Genomic DNA, 19,889 nt, shown 5'->3' with positions numbered 1-19,889 from the left:
AAACAGTACCTGATATTAATGGTGACAGCAAATGTTCATTTGTCCTACCAAGTTTCTTAATGGATAATCATTTAAATATTTATTAATGACTTTAAGCAAAAATAAGTGAGTCTATTTTTCTTTTCTTGCATTATATTTCAGTTGTGTCCTATCATCATAAAGCTGTCTTTTGCTATCGGGGGATTGGGCCCAGAACCCCTTGGGGATACCAAAATCCTAGGAGCCCCTTATATTAAAAAATGATGTAATATCTGTACACAGCCTATATTTGCATAAAAGCTACAGCAGGGTATGCCTACAATCACTTCATTCACATGGATTCAGTGTAGTACTTAGCATGTGGCAAATTTAAGTTTTGCTTTGTGGAATTTTGGGGGATTTCCCCCACAAAATTTTTTATCTAAGGTTGGTTCAATCTGTGAATGTGAAACCTGTGGATACAGAGGGCTGACTGTATACAATACTACTCTATATCATGCTTTTTTCAATTTACTATATCAGATGTTTCCCTATATCTTTCATAGTGTTCACAATTGTAATATGTATAACTATGGAATACCTTGTGATATTCATGTCTCGTATTTTACTAAACCGTTCCTCTCATTTAGTACTAGTATAAATAACAATGCTCTGGAGATAATTAGGCATAAACTTTATGCTCCTCTAAAATTAGTTTCTCAGGATAAATCCAAGAATTAGAAATTTGCATCAAAGTTAAGAGTATCTTTAGAACTCAGAACTCTATTTAGAGGTACTTCTATGTTGCTTTAGAAAACAGCTGAAATAATGCAAAAAGGTATCTTAAGAATATTTTAAATATTTATTTCTTCTTCTATTGGGAATAAAGACTTCCAAAGCAACCAACCACAATAACACCTAACACTTCCATAGTGTTGAGGAACTATTCTAAGCACTTGATAGACATTAGCTCACTTAGTCCTCACTAGAACTTCATTAGGTAGGTAAGGCATAGAATGATTCAGTAACTTGTACAAAAATGTCTAGTAGTAGAAAAGGCATTTGAATCCAGATCTAAAACCCATGTTCTTAAGCTCCTTACTGTGCCACACTCACTGTCCCTTACTATTCACTGTATGAAGTACATGTTGATGGTGACTTAATGCCTAAATCCCATTTTGAATATTAAGATTTTCCTATGAACTGAAAATATCTATGCATGAGTTATCATTATTAATTCATAAACAATGGCGACACGTACATACATATACCAAAGAAAGAGCAGTGAATTTAAAAACAGAAGAAAAGCAGGAACTACCCTGGCCAATTTGCTCAGCAGATAGAGCACTGGCCCTTGGACCAATGCGTCTCGGGTTCAATTCCGGCCCTGGTCAGGTTGTGTGGGAGGCAAGCAGTTGGTGAGGCTCTATCACATCGATGTTTCTCTCTGTCTCTCTCTCCCTCCCTTCCACTCTATCTGACAATAAAACAAAAAAATATCCTCAGGTGAAGATTAAAAAAAAAGGCAGGAACATATAAAAGTCATTAAAATATCTGCAAAGAAGTTGTGCTTAGTAGCTTCTTAAGTATCTGTGGCATAAATACCGATCTAATGCTTTCTGGATGATTCAGAAAAAAAAAAAAGCAAAATAGCCTGGCTGGTATGGCTGAGTGCATTGAGTGTCATCCTGTGGACTGAGAGGTCCTGGTTTGATTCCCAGTCAGGGAACATGCCCGGGTTGTAGGCTCACTCCCCAGTGGTGGGTGTGTAGGAGGCGGCTGATTGGTATTTCTCTCTGATATCATTGTTTCTATTTCTCTCTCCTTTCCTCTCTCTCTAAAAAATAAAAAAAATACATATTAAAAAAAGCAAGATATACAAATGATAGAAACCTATTACATACCCCAAAGTCCTGAATGCTGCCTGATCCAGGTGGACAGGCCGCCGGTCCCGATTAAAGCCAAGCTGGGGCTTCCACTGCCGTCCATTGCTGGATTTTTCCCAGTCACTAGGTTTCAGTACTGGTGCTGGTTTTCTACCATTTGAAAATACAAGAGTTACAGGAATAAACGCTGCTCATAAAAAACAAATCTAGGTAGTTTATATTTTATAACTGCATTGTTGTTACCTTGCTCCTGGAAGCATTACAGCTTTAAAAATGTAATCTTCGGCAAACTGTGGGTCTTTAAAATTAATACTAGAAAAGAACAATACACAATTTAATGATCTTATTATATTAACCTGATTTAACCACCATACAAACTGAGGTACTTTTCATGTTTAAACAGAATAACTAAAACTCAAAAATCTTCTCCAAAAATTATTTTAGTCAATAAGTATCTTCCTCACCAAACTGTTGCCAATTCCTAGTACATAGCCTTCATGTAACTTTCTTTGGAAAGAGCCATGTTCTAGCTAACTATGAGTGATCACATATATATATATATAGTAGACATTACCTCAATTCTCAAGAAATTCTAATATGATATTAGAGAGGTTGAAGAGGTTTACAATACCAAAGAAACACCTTTCATTTTGTTCAGTCTCTGGCAAAGACTATCCCTCTAGCATACTAAGGAAAATCAGTTCTTATTGAAATAAGAAAAAGATGCAAACATTAATAGAAACATTTGCAAAATAAAAAAATACACACAAATAATCTGTGGGGGGAGGAAAAAATGGCAGCGGAGTGAACGGAAGCTACACAGACCGTCTCCCAGAACCAAACTGGAATTACAACTATAACACAGACAAATTGATGGGAAAAAACAACAGAAAAGCAGCTTCCGAGAACCATATAACAAGGGACACTGACTCCATCCCGGTAGGCTTAAGAAGGCGCCAGACAGGGCTGCCTGGGAGCCGACGGTCAGCAGCTCGGCAGCAGCCTCAGCTGGGAGCAGCGCCCTCGGGTCACACTCCCAGGAAGCTCCACAGCACAGAGCCGGAACAGAGGCTAAAACAGCCACAGCCACTCACCTTGGGCTCCGGCAGAGGGAGGGCAGACTGGCCGGGAACTGTGTGAGGACACTCGGGATTTGGAGGGCACCCAGAGCATTTGCAGAGTGCCAGCCACTCAGGACCCTGGCCACATTGCTCCTTCCCAGGGCTCTGAGAGGCAGCAGCCCCTCCCTCGGAGATCCAACCCCACCCTGTGGGCCATTGAAGTGCTAATTGAGGCTCACTAACGACCAGCATCTGCCCCACCCTCGGGAAATCCCTTGTGCTAAGCACCTGAGGGAGCTTTTCAATCAACTGACAACCCAAAACTCATCAAGTAACCTCTACTGCTAGCCTCCAGGCAAAAAGCTAGAGGATAACAGTACCTTTCCTGGGCTGGCAACTTTAACCAGGAAAGTAAGACTTGACAGTGGTGTTCAACTTGGGTCCTCCCTCGTTCATCTAAATACAGGAGAGGGAGCCACAAACAGCACAACACCAACACCCACAGGGAAAACTTGACAGGCTCCAAAGTCCACAGTGATAGCCAAAATGGTGAAACACAGAAACAGAAGCCAAATGAAAGAGCAAGACACCTCCACCGAAGATGAGATCAATGTGGAGCAATTAGGCATGTTAACAGAGCTAGAATTCAGAGCCATGATCTTCAGGAAGCTGAACAGCATGAGTAAGGACATAGAGACACTGAAAATAAGACAATTGGAAATTAAAAACCAACAAGAAGAGATAAAAAATGATATATCAGAAATGAAAAACACATTGGAAGGTTCAAAAAGCAGACTAGAGGAAGCTGAGGACCGGATCAGTGAATTAGAAGACAGGGTAGAAAAAATCAAACAATCAGAAAAACAAAAGGAAAAAACTATTAAAAAACAGGAAGACAGCTTAAGAGAACTATGGGACAACTGGAAACGTAATAATATTCGCATCATAGGAGTCCCCGAAGAAGAAGAAAATGAGCAAGGGATAGAGAATATATTCCAAAAAATAGTGAGAGAAAACTTCCCTAATTTGGTGAAGGAGGAAGGCATTCAAGTTCAAGAAGCACAGAGAGTCCCAAGTAAGAAGAACCCAAACAGGCCCACACCAAGACACATAGTAATTAAAATGCCACAAATTAAAGACAAAGAGAGAATCCTAAGAGCAGCAAGAGATAAGCAACACTTTACCTACAAAGGAAACCCCATAAGGCTCTCAGCTGACTTCTCACAAGAAACACTACAGGCCAGAAGAGAATGGCATGAAGTAATCAAAGTCATGAAAAACAAGAATCTGAATCCAAGACTACTCTAACCAGCAAGGCTATCATTCAAAATAGAAGATCAAATAAAGAGCTTCCCAGACAAAAAAAGGCTAAGGGAATACATTAGCACCAAACCAGCACTGCAAGAAATGTTAAAAGGACTGCTGTAATTAGCAGTAGAAATGGGAAGAAAAATAGAACCACACTAAACAAAAATGGCAATAAATAAGTACATATCAATAATCACCTTAAACGTAAATGGACTGAATGCTCCCATAAAAAGACACAGAGTAGCTGACTGGATAAGAAAGCATGACTCATCTATATGTTGTTTACAAGAGACCCACCTCTCAACAAAAGACTCACATAGGTTGAAAGTGAAGGGATGGAAAAAAATTTTCCAAGGAAATGGAAAGCAAAAAAAAGCTGGGGTAGCAATTCTCATATCCGATAAAATAGATTTCAAAATGAAGGGCATAACTAGGGACAAAGACGGCCACTACATAATATTGAAAGGATCTATCCAACAGGAAGATATAACCTTGATAAACATATATGCACCAATATAGGAGCACCAAAATATATTAAAAATCTTCCGGAGGGCTTCCAAGGAGAAATCGACAACAATACAATCATAGCAGGGGACTTCAACACCCCGTTGACAGCACTGGATAGATCCTCTAGGCAAAAAATTAGCAAGGAAACAGAGACTCTAAATGAAGCACTAGACCAAATGGATTTAATAGATATCTACAGAGAATTACACCCCAAAACTACAGAATACACATTCTTCTCAAGTGCACATGGGACATTCTCAAAGATAGACCACCTGATAGAACACAAACTAAATCTCCACAAGTTCAAGAAGATTGAAATCATATCAAGCATCTTCTCAGATCACAATGGCATGAAACTAGAAATCAATTGGAACAAGAACATGCAAAGACATTTCAACACATGGAGGCTAAATAGCATGTTATTAAACAATGAATGGGTCACCGAGGAGATCAAGGAAGAAATTAAAAACTTCCTGGAAACCAATGAAAATGAACACACAACACAAAATCTATGGGATGCAGCGAAAGCAGTTCTGAGAGGGAAGTTCACAGCACTACAGGCCTACCTCAAAAAACAAGAAAAACTTCTAATTGACTGTCTAACCTCACAACTTAAAGAATTAGAAAGCAAACAAAAAGAAAACCCCAGAGCAAGTAGAAGGAAGGAAATACTAAAGATCAGAGCAGAAATAAATGACATAGAGACCAAAAAAAACAATTCAAAGGATCAATGAAACAAAGAGCTGGTTTTTCGAAAAGATAAACAAGATTGATAGACCCTTAGCTAGACTCACCAAGAAACAAAGAGAGAGAACCCAAATACACAAAATCAGAAATGAAAGAGGAGAAGTTAAAACTGACACCACAGAAATAAAAAAGATCGTTAACAGCTACTATGAACAACTATATGGCAACAAATTCGACAATCTAAGTGAAATGGACAAATTTCTAGAAACACACAGTCTCCCAAAACTATTCCCAGAAGAGATAGAAAACTTGAACAGACCAATAACAACTAAGGAAATTGAAGAGGTAATCAAGACTCTCCCAGCAAACAAAAGCCCAGGCCCAGATGGCTTCAGGGGGGAGGGGGAGTTTTACCGAACATTCAAAAAAGAACTAACACCCATTCTCAAACTATTTCAAAAAAATTCAAGAAGAAGGAAGACTTCCAAACACGTTCTATGAGGCCAGCATAATTCTAACTCCAAAACCAGAAAAAGACACTACGAAGAAAGAAAAACTACAGGCCAATATCCCTGATGAATATAGACACCAAAATCCTGAACAAAATATTAGCAAATCGGATACAGAAATACATCAAAAAAAATTATTCACCATGGCCAAGTGGGATTCATTCCAGGGATGCAAGGCTGGTACAATATTCGCAAATCAATAAACGTGATACAGCACATAAACAAAATGAAGAATAAAAACCACATGATCATATCAATAGATGCTGGAAAAGCATTCGACAAAATCCAGCATCCATTTCTGATAAAAACGCTCAGCAATGTAGGAATAGAGGGATCATATCTCGACATAATAAACGCCATATATGAAAGACCTACAGCCAACATCATACTCAATGGGCAGAAACTAAAAACATTTCCATTAAGAACAGGAACAAGACAGGGATGTCCACTTTCGCCACTCATATTTAACAGTGTACTGGAAGTCTTAGCCACAGCAATCAGACATGAAGAAAAAATAAAAGGGATCCAAATTGGAAAGGAGGAAGTGAAACTGTCATTATTTGCAGATGACATGATATTATACATAGAAAACCCTAAAGACTCCATCAAAAATCTACTAGCCTTAATAAATGAATTTGGCAAAGTAGCAGGATACAAAATTAACGTCAAGAAATCGAAGGCATTGTTGTACACCAATGATGAACTCACAGAAAGAGAAACTGAAATAACAATCCCATTTACCATTGCGCCAAAAAAATTACGATACCTAGGAATAAACTTAACCAAAGAAAAAAAGGACCTATTTGCAGAAAACTACAGGTCATTTAAAAAAGAAATAGAGGAAGATATAAAAAAGTGGAAGCACATACCCTGTTCATGGATTGGAAGAATTACCATCATTAAAATGTCCATACTACCCAAAGCAATCTATAGATTCAATGCAATCCCCATCAAAATACCAACGACATATTTCATAGAACTAGAACAAATACTTCAAAAGTTCATATGGAACCAAAAAAGGCCCCGAATACCCACAGCAATCTTGAAAAAGAAGAACAAAGTAGGTGGGATCACAATACCAGATATCAGGTTATACTACAAAACGACTGTAACCAAAACAGCCTGGTACTGGCACAAGAACAGGCATATAGACCAGTGGAACAGAACTGAAAACCCAGAAATGGACCCAAGGCAATATGCTCAATTAATATTTGACAAAGGTGGCAAGAGCATACAGTGGAGTAAAGACAGCCTCTTTAATAAATGGTGTTGGGAAAATTGGACAGCTACATGCAAAAAAATGAAACTAGACCATCAACTTACACCATACACAAAAATAAACTCGAAATGGATAAAAGACTTAAATGTGACCCGTGAATCCATAAAAATTCTAGAAGAAAATGTAGGCAACAAAATTTCGGACATCATACGGAGCAGAATTTTCATTGATACATCACCTAAGGCAACAGAAATAAAGGAGAAAATGAACACATGGGACTACATTAAACTAAAAAGCTTCTGCACAGCAAAAGAAACAATCATCAAAATGGAAAGGCAACCCACTGTATGGGAGAACATCATTGCCAATGATGTATCAGATAAGGGGTTAATTTCCAAAATATATAGAGTACTCATACAACTCAACAAAAGGAAGACAAAGAACCCAATTAAAAAATGGGCAGAGGAGCTGAATAGACACCTCTCCAAACAGGACATACAAATGGCCAAAAGACATATGAAGAAATGCTCAACATCACTAATCATCAGAGAGATGCAAATTAAAACAACAATGAGGTATCACCTCACACCTGTCAGAATGGCCGCCATCAACAAATCATCAAACAACAAGTGTTGGCGAGGGTGTGGAGAAAAGGGGACTCTAATACACTGCTGGTGGGAATGCAGACTGGTGCAGCTGCTATGGAAAACAATATGGTGCTACCTCAAAAAATTAAAAATTGAACTTCCATTTGACCCAGTGATCCCACTGCTGGGAATATACCCTAAGAAGCCTGAAACACCATACAGGAAGAATATATGTACCCCCATGTTCATAGCAGCACTATTTACAATAGCTAACATCTGGAAACAGCCCAAGTGTCCAGCAGTAGATGAATAGATAAAAAAGCTGTGGTCCATATACACAATGGAGTACTATGCAGCGGTAAGAAAGAAAGATCTCTTATCCTTTGAGACGACATGGTGGGACCTGGAAAGTATTATCCTAAGTGAAAGAAGCCAAGCAGAAAAAGACAAATACCACATGATCTCACTTATATACGGAATATAATGAACATAATAGTCTAAGGAGTACAGTAGACCCAGAAACATGGAAGTAGGGCACAGACTGACTTCCCTCAGAAGAGGGGATGGGGGATGGGAGGGTGGGAAGAGATAAACCACAGAACTTATATGCATGTATGCATGACCAATGGACATGGACAACTAAGCCGGGGATGGCGCGGAGGTGGGGTGGGGTGGGGGTTGCCAATGGGGTAAAAAGGTAAAATATCTGTAACAAAAAAATAAATAAAAAATTCATAAAAAAAAACACAAATAATCTGTGGGGGGGAAAAGCACCAAACTTCCCAGTTGAACCCTGTATCCTGCTCTACTACTTGTGTTTGATAATGAAATAGTCACAATTTGAAAATTACAAAGACTTATTTTATAAGGCTGTACATTCAGACGTTGGGTATAATAAACTGGGTCAAACTTCCTCTCTGGTGGTATGTGTGTTTCTATCCCAAAGGTTCGTAAGCACACAAGTCTTTCTTCTGAGATAGCAATGCCTCTCTGGGACTCTGGATATGTGTCTGATTTATTCTTAAGGATGCTCATAACATCAGTATTTATAATATAGAAAAACTGTAAAACCTAAGTGTATGAACAATAGTGGACTGGTAAAAAAAAACTATGGTTTTTCCTAAAAATGAAATATTTAGTTGATATTTTAAAGAGTTTAGTAATAGAATAATGACATGAGGAAAATGTATTTACCAGAGACTAGACATATATTTACCAAAAGGTCACCAGTGCCCTGGAGAGACCCAGGTTCTGTTCCCGCTAAGGGCACGTACCTCGGCTGTAGTTTGTCCCCGGCCCTGGTTGGGTTGTGTGCTTGGCGACTACTTGATGTGTCCCTTTCATGTCGATGTTTCTCTCCCTCTCCCTCTCCCTCCCACTCTATCTGAACAAAATATCAAAAAATGTCCTCTGGTGAGGATAAAACAAACAAAAGACAAAAGGTCACCAGCAATATTCTCTACTATAATCAAATATCTCTTTCCTTCTTTGTGATTTTTTATATTTTCCAAAATTCCTCTAATGATTACAAATTACATTTTAAAAAGGTTTTAATGAACTGGTTGATATTTTAAATACCTAACCTTTTTTTCTCTTCAAATACTGCCACTTTAAATTAGTAGGGCCCACCGGGATGGTGTGGGCTCAATGACTGAGCACTGACCCATACACCAAGAGGTAGCCAGTTCAATTCCTAGTCAAGGCACATGTCCAGGTTATGGGCCCAATTTCCAGCGGGGGCATGCAGGAGGTGGCCAACTGATGTTTTCTCTCATCGATGTTTCCACCTCTCTCTCTCCTCTCTCTCTCAAATCAATGAAGAAAAAAAAATTTTTTTTAATTATTAAGGTTCGTCTGTTACAGAGAAATTTTCCTTGCAGAAAGATTTAACTATATATTTTAAGTACACAAAAATATCTTCATTTATAATAAAAATGCTATCAGCTCAAGAACAGCTGAGCAATACTTCAATTATTCAATGTGTTCCTCTTACCACTTTTCACTGGTAACTATCTTTATCTCAAATGTCCTCTAATGGGCAAGATGACTTAGCCAGGGCAAGTCAGAACAGGCAGTGTTAAAAGTTTAAGAGAGTGATAGAGAAAACAGTATTTAAGTATTTGGGCTCATTACTGCTCTGAAATACAAAGTAAAAAGAGAAAACTGGTAATAAAGCAAGATTTACAACTAAAGTGTCTCAAAGCAAGGGCTCTTCAGCCCAAATAAACGTTCAGAGTGCCCACTGCATACATGATCTCATGGTGGGAATGGAGGTACAAACACATTGAGCTTGCCTCTCCTCCTAATAAAGAAAACAGGAAATGTTTAATTAGTTTTACAAGGAATACAGTGAAAAAGGCAACAACAGGCAAAGAAAAGATACTGAGTCAAAGCATGTGCGTACACATGCCTTCCACACACAAGTCTTTGTGAGTGTAGGCTAAAAGCATGTGTGTAAGGGGGTAGTGTAAGGAGATCCTTTTACCTAGGAACAAGGAAAACATCATCATCCAAAAGGTTATGGTTATAGCATGGCAGAGGAAATAATGGAATAGAGATATAGAAAGGGGTCCCAGGACCAACGAGTAGTTCAGTTTAATTAGAACAGCCTTCTTAATAGGAATCTAGGAGAGAAGTAAGCCCTCAAAAAATTATTGGAGTGACTACATTTTCAATTCTTCCAAGGAAGATATATAACTCATATCATTCTAAAGGCACAGGACCCAAACTGATTCAGTATATGCAACAAATGCTTTAAGTTCTCAGATTTAATTCTCAGGTGGGACCTCAGTTGTGAAGGTCTAGATTGGAGTGCCAAAGTATGTGAACAAAAGTGGGCAGTAAGACAGGATGGTTGAGCTGAGATACTGTTGTGAAGGGCTAGTTCAAACTATAATGTGAAGCCACTTCAAGATGTCAATAAGGGAGTGAATGCAATCAAAGATGCAATTCAGAAAGAACCACCCAGCAGCAGTGTGTAAGAGCAGGAGGAGAGAACCAAAGGGAGCTTTAACATGTACATGAGGTGGAAATGTTGGGCAAGCAAAGAAATGGCAGGGCTGGAAATGAAATAAAGAGCACTTTCAGGTGAGGGCTCAAGATGAAGATCTGCAAGTCACACACAGAAAGAGCTGAAACTAAGAAAATGAAAGAGACGGTGAAAGTAAGCTATCAAAGAGAAGAGATAATCCCAGGGTCACAGGGATAATCTCTTCTGAAGGACAATAGTTATACCAAGAGATTTAATAGATAGTTGAAACTAATGTTAGGGAAAACAAATCCATTTATTTGTCAAATATATGCAGTTTACTGCATGTTAATTATTCCTCAATAAAATTGTTTTTAAAATTCCATTACTCATGTTCATGCTCTAAATGGAGAAATTTCCAAGCTAATAGAAACTATGTCTAAGATCTATCTCCCTTAGTTCCTCTCACAAGCATACTCAAGAGAGTGATCTATATATTTAATATGGTACAAATCATTAGGAGACAGAAAAGGAGTATCTAAAAATAAGTTTGGAGCTCACAATTGAAGGGATAAGGGATACTATTAATGATCTCAAACAGTAAAGCATTCTTTCCATTGGATCTTTGAGAGCAATTTGAAGACATACTCTCTCCTAAAATGAGTTAAGCTTCCACTTGTTAAGAGCTTTTAATATTTTCATTTGTTCCCCCAAAAATATACCAAAAACTATTATTGTTTTTAGAAATCACAAAATAAGCTAGAGCACAACTCAACTGTACTTTTCCAATGTGCTAATATATGCCACAACCTCGTAAATGTGAAAGAGATACAGAAGGCAGACACACATTAGGCAAAAACCAGAGGTTAACTTTCATTTGATGCAAACAAAGTTCCTTCATTTTTCAGATTTATGCAATTCAAATTCTTATAGGTAGAGGAATAAAAATAATTTATTTTAATAAAATATAGAAATAAAAATATTGGAAATCATAAAGGGGAAACAATCCAGATCACACGTTGACAAATTTCCACCACCAGAACCAAAAGTGATTAATTATGGAGAGTTTATCAGGGGAGGGAAAGCAATTAACACTGAGATATGACAGAAGCACTCTCAGGGAGAAAATGAGTTAACTGAATAGTTATGGACTCAACAGGCTGCCCAACTGAGGTAAGAGACTTGTGTTTTGATTTATATAGTTTCATCTAAACTCGGTAAACAGAAATATTTTTAACCATTTCTTCCAAGTGGAATAATGCTGACACACCCAGCATAAGGTTCTATCCACAAGACCAACTCTGACCCAGCAGTAGCATAATGAATCCTCCTTGTGGCAGGTAACCTCTCTCTTATTTTCATCATCCGTCTTCATAAACACATCAAGGACAAAATAAATACAAATTTAAAACCTAAGTATGGCTGAAAGTAAGAAAACTGAACAGTGGTTCTATATGCACCACAAGCAGCACTTTAAAACTATTTGTAAGAAGAAAACACTGCAGGATAGTTTCAATAGAAAAGGAATAGAATGTATAACACATTTTTCCAATTCAATTTACTTTAAGAATTATCCCTAGAAATACTATTTTAAGTACTATTATTGTTTGAGAGTGGTAGCATACTTCACAAAGAAAGCAGAAAACTCCTAATATCAAGTTTAATTTTTCCTCTATTTTTCCCTGATACATTCTATAATTAATGCTAAATCAGCATACCAATGCAAACTGTTCTTGCAGAGAAAACTTTATGATTCATATACTTGACATTTTAAAACACTTGAAGAGTTTATAGGACTTAAGACATCTTTTCTGACATTCTATCAGAAGAGGTTAACCAGTTCAGTGTCCTATGAAGTGCTACAGGCAGTGCAAGTTAAACCCTCCCGAGTGTTTTCAACTATTAAGTCTGTTACTGATTGCATGCACTCCACTTCTTTCAGGCTTTGGATTTCAAGTTATCTGCTTGCCAACCACAAGCCTTACAATCACTGCTGTAATGATTACATTAAAAATCCATCTTCACACACATTCATGTTTTTAAAAAATCTCCTTGAAGAGATAAAACATTCTATATCTTGCCTTATCCATCCAACGGTGAATACAGAAAGTTTTAAGAACACTCCTCTGAAGAAATAAGTTTAGGCTCTTTTTATTTTTAATCCTCACCTGAGGATATGTTTTCATTGATATGAAAGAGAGAGAGGGAGGGAGGGAGGAAGGAAGAAAGAGAAAGAAAAACATCAACCAGTGCCTCCCATATGTGCTGCAACCTAGGTACATACCCCGACCAGGAACTGAACCCACAGCCTTATGGTATATAGGACAACACTCCAACCAACTGAACCACCCAGCTAAGGCAGTTTAGGCTCTTAGAATACTTTGGAAAACACTGGTTCCAACACTATGAACAATTGAGCTTTTACCCAAGTTTAGAACTATGCTAAAACCTGACAATGCTACTGAAGAAAAGAATATATAAACATTATATAAATCATAGATTACCTTTTAGAAAAAAAGAAAAGTAATGGTTATAAAGGGAAGAGCATTCCAAACAATTGGAGGAAGGCACAGAGGTCAATGAGATACTAAAGGACCAGCCTGGGTAAGGAGAAGGTGTCCTTGAGGAACTGTGGGGATTCAAGTACAGAACTATAGCTCTGCCAAGTTATGATAGGCCTTGAAAAGGCAAGAGTGTAATTCTACTGGCACTACAGAGTAACCAAAGATTTCTAAAGGGCAGTAGTATTCAAGAAAAATAAACCTTGGATCACATGCCAACAGATTCAGTGGGAAGGAAGGTGGAATCAAATAAATCAGCTGAGAGATCACTACAGTAATCCAGAAGAAGACAAAACAGGTTCACTGGGAAAAGAAAAAAGTATTCTAGAATAGTGGAATATTTTTCAAATATGGAATGGAATACTAAACGCACCCAAATAGAGAAAGGAAAAATAATACCAGGAGTCAAAATAAAGAGAAATAACTGACACAATTGGTGCTGGAGGCCACATTTTCAGATTTAGGTTCATAAAACAAAACAACACCAGATACACAGTAAGACCTGAAAGAACCCAAAAACTGCAGTAAAATAAACCTCCACTTCAACATTACCCTCAAAGAAAATACTGAAAGTTACATAAGGTAAAAGTTAACTTTGGTCTTTCAGAAATCTCTAGGGTATTAACTCAGTTAAATCAATTTTATGATTGATTTAACATACCTGAATAAGCACCTGGGTCTGAGAATGTTTTTTAATAAATTTAATAATCTTGTGATCACAGGAGATACCAAATAATACCAACGGCTCTTTCTGGATCAGAAACAACCAACCAACCAACCAACATCATACAAACAGAAACTCCAGGATTTGTCAATTTTGTAATATTTCCCTTGGGAAATACTCTCTATCCTAACTAGAAAGTTAAGTAGAATTAACTATTTTTAGAGGGCTGGGCAGCAAGGCCCTTGAAAACATGCTAAAAAATTGAGGAACACAAGCAATCAGGCGGCAATCCAAAGAGAGAACTGATGGGATTAACTGGCCTGAAGCTCTTCAGCAAGCCAGAGACCCCAAGGGTTAATACACAGTGTCCACACGGGATCTCTGAGAACCAGACTGTTTGTAATGGGCATAGGAGCATGGCTTACAATTCTAAACTCCACCCTTAACAAACAAGCCCAACAACAAAAGCCAGGACAAATTATGTGCAAAGATAAACACAAGCAACTAAACTGGGAAGATTTTCCAAATTCACAATAGTTTTCTTTAAATAAAAGCCTTTCTAGTATGACAGTTGCTATCTAAATCCATTAAAGATAGGAAAATAAACATACTTACACTTAACAATGAAAAATTAAAATATTTTCTGAGACAGAAATTATAAGAACAAGTGAAAAAGGGGGATTCAGGAATAGCTTTTACAAAATCCTTACATTGCTAGGATGTGTTTGCCTTACTCTTATCTAAAGACTCAAGAAAATGACAACATAAACCCTGCCATCAAGATTAGTAATTATATACAATAATTATACAAATGAATAGTAAGTTTGTAGATTTTTATTCTAAACAGTCATATTACATTTTACATTATTTTACTTAATATAAAATGCTGTCACCAAAGAAATAAGGTATAAATAAGTTTTCCAGAGAGCAGAAATTAGAGTTTATAATAATTGTTGATTGGAATTACCACGCATTCATTCAACCTCATCTTAATCAAAATAAAGTATACAATAGTTTTAAAAAACCACCTGTTATTTCAAAGTGAAGCTGTATGGGCCTCTAGTGTGCAGATCTCTGTTTGCTTCTATACAGCAAACTATTTCTAGAAACTCCTACTTTCTATATCCCACTTTCCTAATCCAGGAAGAATTAGAGGTTGTTAGGGAAACAAGAAAGCAGAGAAGCAAGCTTCTTAAATCAGTAACCTTAACAATATATGCAATTTAAAGTTAAGAGGCTCTGCTCTGAAGTCTGCAACACAGGGACCTCTCCAATCTCAAAGCATTGTTGGAATAATAGCTGCCATTTCCCTATCAATCAGAAGTCTTCTTAAAATTATTTGCAAGTTCAGAGCTGTGTTCTGTATGGCATGAATTTTATAAAACTTACCTGATAGCAGTGTTCTGTGTCAGATCCCGTAACATGGGAACAGGAGAACATACTACTCTAAGGAGGGACAAGAGAAGAAGCATCTATTTGTAAAGCATAAGTGGAAGTAAGATGTTGCTATGTTTGTTAGGCTTTAAGAAAGAGAAATAAAACACACCAAACAAAACAATACAGTCATTTATATCTTTAAAAAAGGACCCAATCTCCCTAGTGTGTAATCTCATCAGCAGAAAACAATTATGGGCAAAGGGCTTATATTAGAATTTGTAAAGAGTATCTACAAACCAAAAGGGAAAATGATAGAACAGAGAATAAATGGAAAAACGGAAAGGGTATTTTATAAATGAGGAAAACCAAATATATGGTCTCAATCTCATTAATAATCAGAGAAATGCAACTGTAAACCACAAGATGTTAAGAAGCATTCATCAGATGGATAAAAATTGAGGTTGTGACGATTTCAAGAGTTTTGCAAGAACACAGAATAATAAGATCTTTCAGAAATTGCCACTGAGATAAAATAGTGTAATCACTTTAAAAGACCACCAAATAGCCCAGCCAGTGTGGCTTAGTGGTTGAGCGTTGACCCATGCACCAAGAGGTCGCTGGTTTGATTCCTGGTCAGGGCACATGCCCAGGTTGTGGGCCCAATCCCCAGTTGGGGGCATGCAGGAGGTAGCCAATCAATGTTGTCTCTCATCAATGTTTCTCTCTCTTCCTCTCCCTTTTTCTCTCTCTAAAAATCAATAAAGAAAAATAAAGTTAAAGACCATCAAATATTATTTAGAAAAAATGAAGATACACATATTTTATGACCAGCAAGTTCTATTCCTGGATATATATCCTTGAGAAGCAGTTCTCAAAATCTGATCTCAGGACCAATTTACATTCTTAAAAACTGAGGACTGCAAAGAGTTTTTATGTTGGTTATAACTATCAATATTTATCTACTGAAAATTAAAATTAAGAAATTTTTAAATCACTAATTTACAGATACCAAAAATACACCTATTACATGTTAAGTAACATTTTTTCATGAAAAACTGCTATTCTACAAAGCAAAACAAAAATAAATGAGATCATTGTTATTTTAATATCTATCTTAATAGGTAGGTTCTCTTATATGCTTCTGATCCAATTTCTTGAGATAGCACACTACATTTAGCTTCTGGAAAACTCCAGTGCACACTCAAAGAGAAAAAGTGACAATAGTAAATAACATCATAATGTCTTAATATTATTATGAAAACAGTTTGACCTTGTGGCTCTCCTGAAAGGGTTTTAAGGACCACCTGGACTCCCTGCACAAAGTGACATAGCTATTACATTAAAGAGCTGGGCTTTAACTCCATGTCTTTTTTAGTTTAACAGGTCTTCTGTTGTTTTATTTCCTCACTATTACTAGAAAATAATGCACTTACACAAGGTAAAAATCCTAACTAAACTTTGTCCCAGTCACCCCAATTATACACAAATAAAAGCTTACTGATCTGGAAGAATGGCTTCTTCATCCAAAGAAAACTTTCCTTGAATCCCATGACATAGTTCAGGTGGTACATCCACTGGCTGTGGAAAAATGTATTCCTGATTACATACCCCAAAAGAATGGAAAATAGGGATTCACACATATACTTCTATACCAAAATCATAGTAGCATTATTCCTAATAGCCAAAAGATGGAAACAACTCAAGTTCCCATCAACAGATGAATAAATAAAACATGGTGTTATATATACAATGGATATTAAACAGTCATAAAAGGAGCAAAAATCCGACACATGCTACAACATAGACGGACCCTGAAAATATGCTAAGTGAAATGAGTCAGACACAAAAGAATAATGCATGACTCAATTTATGTGAGGTACTAAGAATAAGTAAATTCATAGAGACAGAAAGTAAAAGAGAGATTACCAGAGGCAGGGGAAGTAAAGAATGGAGAGGTATTGTTTATTAAAATTGTTTAATGGGTGCAGTTTCTAATTGGAAAAATGAACATGTTTGGAAATGGATACTGGTGATGGTTGCACAATACTGTGTATGGTCTTAATGCCACAGAATTATAAACTTAAGAATGGTTCAAATGGTACTGTTTATTTTACCAAAATCTTAAAAATTCATTCCTGATTAATTAACCAAATGAATATACTGTCTAAAAATACTTCATGATTGAAAAAGAAACCATACCTCTGTGGAACCTGTTTGGTATAGCTCTAAAATAAAATCATGGAGTGGGTGGTATTTCCCCACAAATAAGACATCACCTCCAAGACTGTTTCTTCTAGCTGGGGACAAAGTAAGAAAAGAATAAAGATCAAATAATTACATCTGCAAAAGCAACATTTATGAGAATAAAATAAGAAGGATTTTAAAAACTTAAGTTTACAAAAAATAATTAAAAGTGTTAAGTCCTGCACGTGTGGTCTCTATAGAAAAAACTTTGACAATAAGGTTTCAGAAAAAATTATCACTAAAAGATATCTGAATATAGCATTACAAGATAAGGGACAAAGTTTTCTTATTTATACAGAACTCAGCCCTGACTGGTTTGGCTCAGCAGCTGGAGTGTTGCCCTGAGGACTGAAGTGTCATGGGTTTGATTCCCAATCAGGCACATGTACCTGGGTTGTAGGTCTGTTCCAGCCCCCGGTCTGGGTCTTGTGTGAGGCAACCAATAGAAGTTTCTCTCTCTCTGTACTCTCTCTGCCCCTCCCTCCCACTCTAGAAAATCGATGGGAAAGTATCCTCTGGTGAGGATTAACCCCCTCATAAAAAACCTTCCCCGAGGAAATACAAATTGTATCATCTAATAAAAAAGGTATTCTAAGGATGGTTGATAGAGAAATTATTTCTATAGGTTTATTATACGGATATTGAATAAATTTTCCATAAAGCTCAGCTTTGCGGTTTCCCTATACTTTTAACTGTCAGCAGTATGACAAAATATCTTTTTGTGCAAAATAACATTTCAAAGTTAGCATTCTAAGGGCAAATGCTTGTATTTCAACCTAACCTTTCAAGACAAGTTTTTGTTATTTGGGGGAGATGATGGGGAAAAGGGACAGGGAGGAAATTAATAACACCCCCAACACACAAAAATACTTTAAAGTGGTGCTTTCTTATAAATTTAATAGAAACACTCGTAACTTTAAAAAAAAAATTTAATTACTATTAATTTATGGATAATAAAGTTTAAGAAGGAAAGTTAACTTTTGTTATAAAGAGGTAAAATAAATTATCTATGTCCCGTTTATTTGACAAATGAAAAATAAAAGGGTAGAATTTTGTAAGAAAGTATAAAGTCTACATTACACAGACTCAATGTTGACCAAGCAGAAGTATAATTCTTACTCTCTTCTGGAGTGAGGTCTGGGTATACCTCTTCTAGAGCAGCTCGCAGCCTTCGCTCATCCACAAATGGCAACAAAGCAACACCTAGGGAAAAAATGCACCAGCTTATTGGAATCATCCATTCACCAATAAACATTTCTAGCAGGGTATTCTTGGCTAATATCAAAACATTTTGGAAATGAACCCTATTTGGCCAAACTTAAGGTGTAAATACTTTCCACATGGTGGTTGAAGAAAAAGATCCTGTATATTTTCCATCCTTAACATGGCTCATATGAAAAACCATGTTTGCTGAACCTTAACTCTCTGATGATAAAAATTTTTAATTAAATGAATAAATGGCCCCCTGGACATCAGTCTATGTTCTGGCCTTACTTACTAGGATGCCCTTGGGCAAGCCAATTAATCTCCCAAGGGCACGAGCTTATCTCCTTTCATCTCTCTAGGACTTTTTCTTCTTTTATAAAAAAAAAAAAAATCATACAACTAAAATACTCAGAAGGTCTATTCAACCAGAATACTTGGAATGTCTCTTCTAGCTCTAAAATAGCATAGCATTCGATTTACTTTTTAAAACCTAATAATTTATTTACAAAACATTTGAGAGACTTGTTTAAATAACTGTGTGTGGCGGGGATAGAAGAGATGTTCATTTTCAGGCTGAAAATTGTCCTCTGAAGTGTGCTGGAATTAAAGTCATTGTTTTATTTGGATATACATGCATAATTTCAAAAAGCATACTAGAACAGTATTTATTGCTAGAAAAACATAAAAAGTTATTGAGGTTATGTATGTTCTGCTGTATATACTATAAATAGTATTTTGGCTAAATAAAAATTTCAAGATAAACAGTAAAGAGAAATGCTAAATAGATCTAAATAATTTTGAAACCACTGTCACTCAAAACTGCTATATTTGTGATTATTACCTTTCTGAAAATGATGAGGAATAAAATATTTCCAAAGTTGTTAGTAATTATTTAGCTATTGTATTTTTAAAGTTAGAAAACATGTTCAACTTTACTACCTAGAAGAATAAATATCTTTTAAAGTTAAAAAATAACAACAACTAAGTTTTAGTGTGAATTTGAAGGGTCTATAAAGTGATTTCAAGGATATAAACAGCTATTATCTGAGTCAGGCTATTTTAATTACTGATAAACACTTACATGGAAAAAAACCTAGGAAGGAGTTCAAGTTTTATTTAGTTGTACCCTAAAAAAAATTTGTATCAT

General features: G+C 36.5%; 1 protein-coding gene across 7 annotated transcripts in view; it reads right to left on the bottom strand.

Moving 5' to 3' along the window:
• The window catches only part of XRN2 (5'-3' exoribonuclease 2), a 100,542-nt gene that overhangs the window by 23,308 nt on the left and 57,345 nt on the right, over positions 1-19,889 (bottom strand). For all 7 annotated transcript variants that reach the window (XM_036244281.1, XM_036244280.1, XM_036244283.1 and 4 more), the window contains 6 exons: positions 18,656-18,739; positions 17,492-17,589; positions 16,791-16,870; positions 15,305-15,361; positions 2,088-2,156; positions 1,863-1,994 (listed from right to left, as the gene is read on the bottom strand). In XM_036244281.1, coding sequence (XP_036100174.1) covers positions 1,863-1,994; positions 2,088-2,156; positions 15,305-15,361; positions 16,791-16,870; positions 17,492-17,589; positions 18,656-18,739 — 520 coding nt within the window. The remainder of the gene's footprint in view (positions 1-1,862; positions 1,995-2,087; positions 2,157-15,304; positions 15,362-16,790; positions 16,871-17,491; positions 17,590-18,655; positions 18,740-19,889) is intronic.

Source organism: Molossus molossus, unplaced genomic scaffold, assembly GCF_014108415.1.
Source record: "Molossus molossus isolate mMolMol1 unplaced genomic scaffold, mMolMol1.p scaffold_m16_p_6, whole genome shotgun sequence".
Classification (NCBI taxonomy): Eukaryota; Metazoa; Chordata; class Mammalia; order Chiroptera; family Molossidae; genus Molossus; species Molossus molossus.
This window is presented reverse-complemented; position numbering and strand designations above follow the sequence as displayed.